At 36.6% G+C, this 6,619-nt stretch overlaps 1 protein-coding gene across 1 annotated transcript; it reads left to right on the top strand.

The window, feature by feature from the left end:
* Window positions 1–2,766: 2,766 nt before the first annotated feature.
* LOC107621024 (uricase-2 isozyme 2-like) lies at window positions 2,767–4,100 on the top strand. The gene is made up of 3 exons (XM_016323076.1): window positions 2,767–2,970; window positions 3,650–3,742; window positions 4,017–4,100. Exons 1-3 carry the CDS (start codon window positions 2,767–2,769, stop codon window positions 4,098–4,100), a joined length of 381 nt encoding a protein of 126 aa, XP_016178562.1.
* Window positions 4,101–6,619: the final 2,519 nt, after the last annotated feature.

The following is a 6,619-nucleotide window of genomic DNA, read 5'->3' as shown; positions in this document are numbered from 1 at the left end:
TACTCTTTATAGTTACATTGTCATTACTCTTTCTTCTAATTCATGTTATAGTTCAATTTTGCTTCTCTCTTGCAATTTCAATTTCTAGTTGATGAATTTAATGTTTGATGTTTGTTTCATGCTTTCTTGTGTTATTATTGTTGATTGAGATCAATTGTTGCTTTTAGTTTCAAGTATTTTCTCATTTTCTCCATGTTTAAGGTTTTTTGCCCACCAAGTATTTGACAAAATGTCAAACATGGTTTTAGGCTAAATATTTGGCTCTTGGCTTGGGTAAAGTGAGCAATTGGGTTCCTAAAGTTGGAACGTCTAACATTTTGTTTCAATTCTTGGATTGTTAATTATTCTTGTTCCCACTAACGCTAAGTTGTTGCTAAGGCAATTAGCAAGCAATTTAGGATTTGTGGGTTGAGAACACTTATGCTCATTTAACTTACTTTCTGATGTGAGGTTTGATCAAGTGAGACTAATCTATCATAATTGTCATAGTTGTGGTTCCAACAAGGAAAGGACCCTTAGCTCACTCCAAGCCAAGACTCTTTTTATGCTTTCAATCTTTCATACACTTCTACGTTAATCTCTTTTATACTTTACTTGTTTATATTACATAGTCGGTTCTTTAATTTCTTCATTAGTTCAATCGTTACAATTTTGCATGTTCTTTTATTGCTTATTTGTTTATTTCTTCATTGACAACCCCTTGATCACTACAACCAGAATTGCACACTCATTGTTCTAAAGTACTCCTTGGGAGACGACTCGGGAGTCAAATACTCTCGGTTTTGAATTGGTTTTGGATTAACAACTTGATTGACAACTTGATTGATGGCCAATTTGTTGAGTTAGGACTATACTTACAACGCCAATTCTATTTTGATAATCAAGTTCCTAACTCGTGCATTTGGGCCTTGTCAGTGACCGTATATAGACTTCCTCAGCTAAATCCCCTTGTAAGAAGGCTGTATTGATGTCTATCTGGTGCACAAACTAGTTACTGACAACAGCTGTGGACAGTACAATATGTAGTGTATTTATCTTTATGACTGGGCTAAAAGTTTTAAGGTAGTCAATGCCAGCTATTTGGGTAAAGCCTTGAGCAACAAGCATCGCCTTGTGCCTTTCTATGGAACCATCAGGTCTCAATTTCAACTTGAATACCCATTTGTATCCTACTGCTCTTTTACCAACAGGGAGTGACGTTAAGGTCCAGGTGTTATTCTCTTTCAAAGCAGCAAGTTCCACATTAATTACTTCTTGCCAATTTCGATCACAGATGGCCTCAGCATAGCTCTTAGGTTCTTTGTGTATAGGCTAGTTTGAGGGTAACTGAAAGGAAGACTTGTGTAGTGGTATGCAAGGTGCTTATGTGTTTATAAATTCTGACTCGAAAAAAAGGATTGATGATTGTTCAAAAAAATGATGTGTTTTTTAATGTATGAGTTCAAGATTTTGTTCAAAAAATTGTAGATGGGGCTACTGTGAAATATGACATGCAGTTGAAGAACAATTGGTGTTTAGCTGTTGAGATGAAGTTGTCATGCAGTGAAAATCAGTGAGATAAGAAGGCTTTTTCTTTTCTCTAGATGATCTTCTCAGTGTTTGTGGTTGTGTGTTATGCATGGTATGAATGTCCCTAGTATCTCTCTAGTTGTGTAAAAGTTTGAGGTAGTGTGATGCATTGGGTGCCTATTTGTAATGTGTGAAATAAAATTTGTATCCAAATCATGATTTGTGAAAACTATTGGGGCATTATTCGAAATTGCGATGAAAGGATCATCAAAAACACCGAAATGTTGTACATGTGTGTGAGATGCAGAATTTTTATTTTCATTGCTATAGGTAGTGTGTTGAGTGATGTTTGCAAAAGAAAATGTATTTTCATAGAGAAGACATCTCTAGAGACAAATATATTTCTACTGTTCATATCATATACTATATAACCTTTAACTCCTTCTTTAATGTCAAAAAACACACACTTCCTAACTCTTCCTAACTCTGGCATCTAGTTTGGTTCTATGACTAACCAAGGTAGAGGTATACACTAAATAATAAAAAATTTTCAAGTAAGAAATGTCAGGGATTTTTCCTTTAGAATTGGATATGGTGATTGATTTTTATGCAATGTGCTTGGTATTCTATTAATAATATGAATAGCATACCTAGCATGATTCTGAAAACCGAACCGGACCAGCCAGTTCAACCGGATTAACCGGGAACCGGTCCGGGTAAGGTCAGAAACCGTCTAACAAAAAACCGGTGAAAAACCGGTCGAACTGGCGGTTAACCGGTGAACCGGGAGAACCGTCCGGTTTTTTAGCGATTTTTGGTTAAGAAAGAAAAAGTGCTAAACGGCGTCGTTTTTCCTTTAAAAAAAAAAGAAAAGAAAGGCTAAACGCCTAATTGCCTGAACGAAGCCCTAATCCTTTCAGCAGAAATCACCCACAACTCCACAAGCCAGAAGAGGGATCTGGGATCAGCAGTTCAGCACCGCCATCGCCACTGCTTCCAGCAGTGACAGCAGCAACGGCGTTGAGAGTCGCAACCACCACCGCGTCCTGTTTTGTCGCCGAGCTCGCCTCCTCGTTGGTCGTCACTGAGCTCACCTCCTCCTTCGTCATCACCGTTACTCGCCGCCGGTAAGACTCTGTTCTTATTCGGTTATTCACTTAGTCCTCATCGCTGCCTTCTGATTTTCTGTGCTTGATTATATGATTTATTTGTTTACAATTTTGATTTATTTGTTATCTGTTCATGATTTTGTTTCCCATGGCAGAAAGAGTAGAGGGATTCAACTTCGAGCAAAGGCATGGGAAAAAGAGGGTAAGGGTGGCTCGCGTGTGGAAGACGAAGGAAGGAAAACACTACGTTGTGGAGTGGCGAGTCAGCATCAGCCTCCTCTCTGATTGTGTCAACTCTTATCTCCGTGATGATAACTCCGATATCGTTGCCACTGACACCGTGAAGAACACTGTAACCTTCTTCTTCCTCTCTTCTTCTATGTTAGTAATTTTCTGCGTGATTTGTACCACCATCCAAATTTAACATTTTAAGGTCTGATATCTATCTGTTTGTATGTTGATATTTGGAGTGCGAATCTGTTTGCTTTCTGATGGGATTTAAAATCAATTATTTGCTTTTCTGAACTTTACTAGTTCAATATTTTAGTCTATTAAAAGATCCATTGTAAATGTTATAAACTGTTGTTGTCGTCTGATCTACTCATTTTAACAAAATAATTATGTCTGAATCTCATATGCTGCTTTGTACCTTCTGTTGGTTTCAATTGTATTTTTTCAAGAAGTGGCTAAATAGATATGATGTTAGGTTTGTTTTGATTTGATCCTGTCTCTAGAAAGAAATAGACAAAAATACAAAGAGATATTGATTAGAGACCGATATTTTCTGCTTACACTTCTAGGAAATACAAGAACTGCAAGTATTTCTGTCTTAGATGCTTATAATATAATACCAGTATTTAAACTCAGATCACATAAAATGTTTACAGCCCTGAATTCATGCTATAGGTTGGGTATATATTATTGTCTACAAACTTAAAGAACAAGGAATTTGCTTGCATATGCTATTTGTCTTTCATCCTCCATCATCACATCTATTCAATTTTGATATTTTTTTATGAAAATATTGCTAGGTAAATGCAAAAGCCAAGGAGTTCTTTGAACTACTTTCTGTTGAGAACTTTGCTATTGAGCTTGCCAAGCACTTTATATCATTCTATAGGCAGGTTGGTGAATGGTAAAATACAGTATAATATCATTATTCAAATAAATCTACATTTGTTTTCTTTTATCCTTTATAATCCTCTTGCACCATGCTCATTCTTTTAAAATTTTCTTACTAACAATTTTTCTTTGACCAAACTATTTATATCACATTAACCACTTCCTAGGTTTTTTAGTAATTTTATTTAATATTTAATTAAACCGGTTGAATCCCGGTTGAACTCCGGTCGAACCAGTGAACCATTGTACCAGTGACCTCATCGGTTTATTGACCAGTCCGATTCTCGCAACCTTGATACCCAGCTGCAAGATCCCAAATTTTCTTTGGCATGTGAGAATGGAACATTGATGAGCGGATAATTTATACCCTTTTAGCATTTTTACATAGTTTTTAGTATGTGTTAATTACTTTTTATTATATTTTTATTAGTTTTTATTCAAAAATCACATTTCTGGACTTTACTATGAGTTTGTGTGTTTTTCTGTGATTTCAAGTATTTTCTGGCTGAAATTGAGGGACCTGAGCAAAAATTTGATTCAGAGGCTGAAAAAGGACTACAGATGCTGTTGGATTCTGACCCTGCTGCACTCGAATTGGATTTTTTCTGGAGCTACAGAAGCCCAATTGGCGTGCTCTCAATTGCATTGGAAAGTAGACATCTTGGGCTTTCCAGCAATATATAATAGTCCATACTTTGCCTGAAATTTGATGGCCCAAAATGGCGTTCAAAGTCAGCCTAAAACATCTTGGCGTAAAACGCCCAAACTGGCACCAGAATTGGAGTTAAACGCCCAAACTGGCACCAAAGCTGGCGTTTAACTCCAGGAACAGCCTATGCACGAAAAAGCTTCAATACTCAGCCCAAGCACACACCAAGTGGGCCCCAGAAGTGGATTTATGCACTATCTGCACTTAGTTACTCATTTTCTGTAAACCTAGGTTACTAGTTTAGTATAAAAACTACTTTTAGAGATTTATTTTGGAACTTTTGAATCTTTTATCAGACTTTACCATCTTTAGATCATTGTTCACGTTTGGAGGCTGGCCTCACGGCCATGCCTAGACCTCTTCCACTTATGTATTTTCAACGGTGGAGTTTCTACACCCCATAGATTAAGGTGTGGAGCTCTGCTGTTCTTCATGAATTAATGCAATTACTACTTTTTTTATTCAATTCACGCCTACTTCTTCTCCAAGATATACTCTCGTACTTAATTTAGTTAAGTCAGAATGAAGGGGTGACCCGTGACAATCACCCAATCTTCGTTACTCGCTTAGCCAAGATCCGCGTGCCTGACAACCACAAGCAGTCTACATGATGTTCAACATAGTCATTAGAAGACAGCTGGAGTATATTCTCTTGAATATCTAATACGCAGACCGAGTCCGTGAGATTAGTATCTTCGTGGTATAGGCTAGAATTATTGGCAGCCATTCTTGGGATCCGGAAAGTCTAAACCTTATCTGTGGTATTCCGAGTAGGATCTGGGAAGGGATGACTGTAAAGAGCTTCAAACCTGCGAATGTTGGGCGCAAGTGACAGTGTGCAAAAGGATCAATGGATCCTATTCCGATGCTAGCGGGAACCGACAGATGATTAGCCATACGGTAGCTGTACCTGGTATTTTTCATCCGAGACGAGAAATCCGACAGTTGATTAGCCGTGTAGAAACCGTAGAGGACCATTTTCACTGAGAGGATCCTATAGCTTGCCATGGAAGGAAGTAACGCATGATTGGAAGAAGGCAATAGGAAAGCAGAGGTTCAGAAGCAACAAAGCATCTCCAAATACTTATCTGAAATTCCCACCAATGAATTACATAAGTACCTTTATCTTATTTTCTATTTTATTTATCTTTTAATTATCAAAACCTCATAATCAATTGAATCCGCCTGACTGAGATTTACAAGATGATCATAGCTTGCTTCAAGCCGACAATCTCCGTGGGATCGACCCTTACTCACGTAAGACGACCTAGTGCACTTGCTGGTTAGTTGTGCGAAGTTGTGAAAAGTGTGAATCACAATTTCCCACACCAAGTTTTTTGCGCCGTTGCCGGGGATCGTTCGAGTTTGGACAACTGACGGTTCATCTTGTTGCTTAGATTAGGCAATTTTATTTTATGTTTAAGCTTTTTAATTTTTATTTATTTTTGAAAAATAAATAAATAATATCAATAATAATGTTTAGTTTTCTAAAAATTCATTAGAATTTTTAACAACGAATTCCAGAGTTTCATAAGATATGTTGAAGCTTGGCTGGCTGTTTAGCCATGTCTAATCTTTTGGACTGAGGCTTCCACTTCTCATTGACATGCTTGTATGTTTTATGCTAAAGCTTGGCTGGCTATTTGGCCATGTCTAATCTTTTGGACTGAAGTTTTCACTCAAAGCTTGGCTGGCCATTTGGCCATGTCTAATTCTTTTGGACCGGGGCTTTAGACTAACATTGCATGATTCCTGGAATTCTTATTAAAAATTTTGTATCCCTTTATTTTCTTTTTCCAAAATAATTTTCGAAAAAATTTCAAAAAAAATTAATAAAATCATAAAAACCAAAAATTTTGTGTTTCTTGTTTGAGTCTTATGTCAAATTTTAAGTTTGGTGTCAATTGCATGTTTTAACTTTTCTTAAAATTTTCAAAAAATATATGCATTATGTTCTTCATGATCTTCAAGTTGTTCTTGATGATTTTCTTTGTTTGATCTTTACATTTTCTTGTTTGGTGTCTTTTCTTGTTTTTCATATGCATTTTCGAATTATTAGTCTCTAAAATTTAAAAGTTTTTAAGTTTGGTGTCTTGCATATTCTTCTTTTCTTAAAAATTTTCAAAAATATGTTCTTGGTGTTCATCTTGACATTCAAAGTGTTCTTGCA

Source organism: Arachis ipaensis, chromosome B10 (genome assembly GCF_059453495.1).
Source record: "Arachis ipaensis isolate K30076 ecotype BB chromosome B10, ASM5945349v1, whole genome shotgun sequence".
NCBI classification, from domain to species: Eukaryota; Viridiplantae; Streptophyta; class Magnoliopsida; order Fabales; family Fabaceae; genus Arachis; species Arachis ipaensis.
The sequence above is the reverse complement of the archived record's forward strand: the minus strand, read 5'-3'. Positions and strand labels throughout refer to the sequence as shown.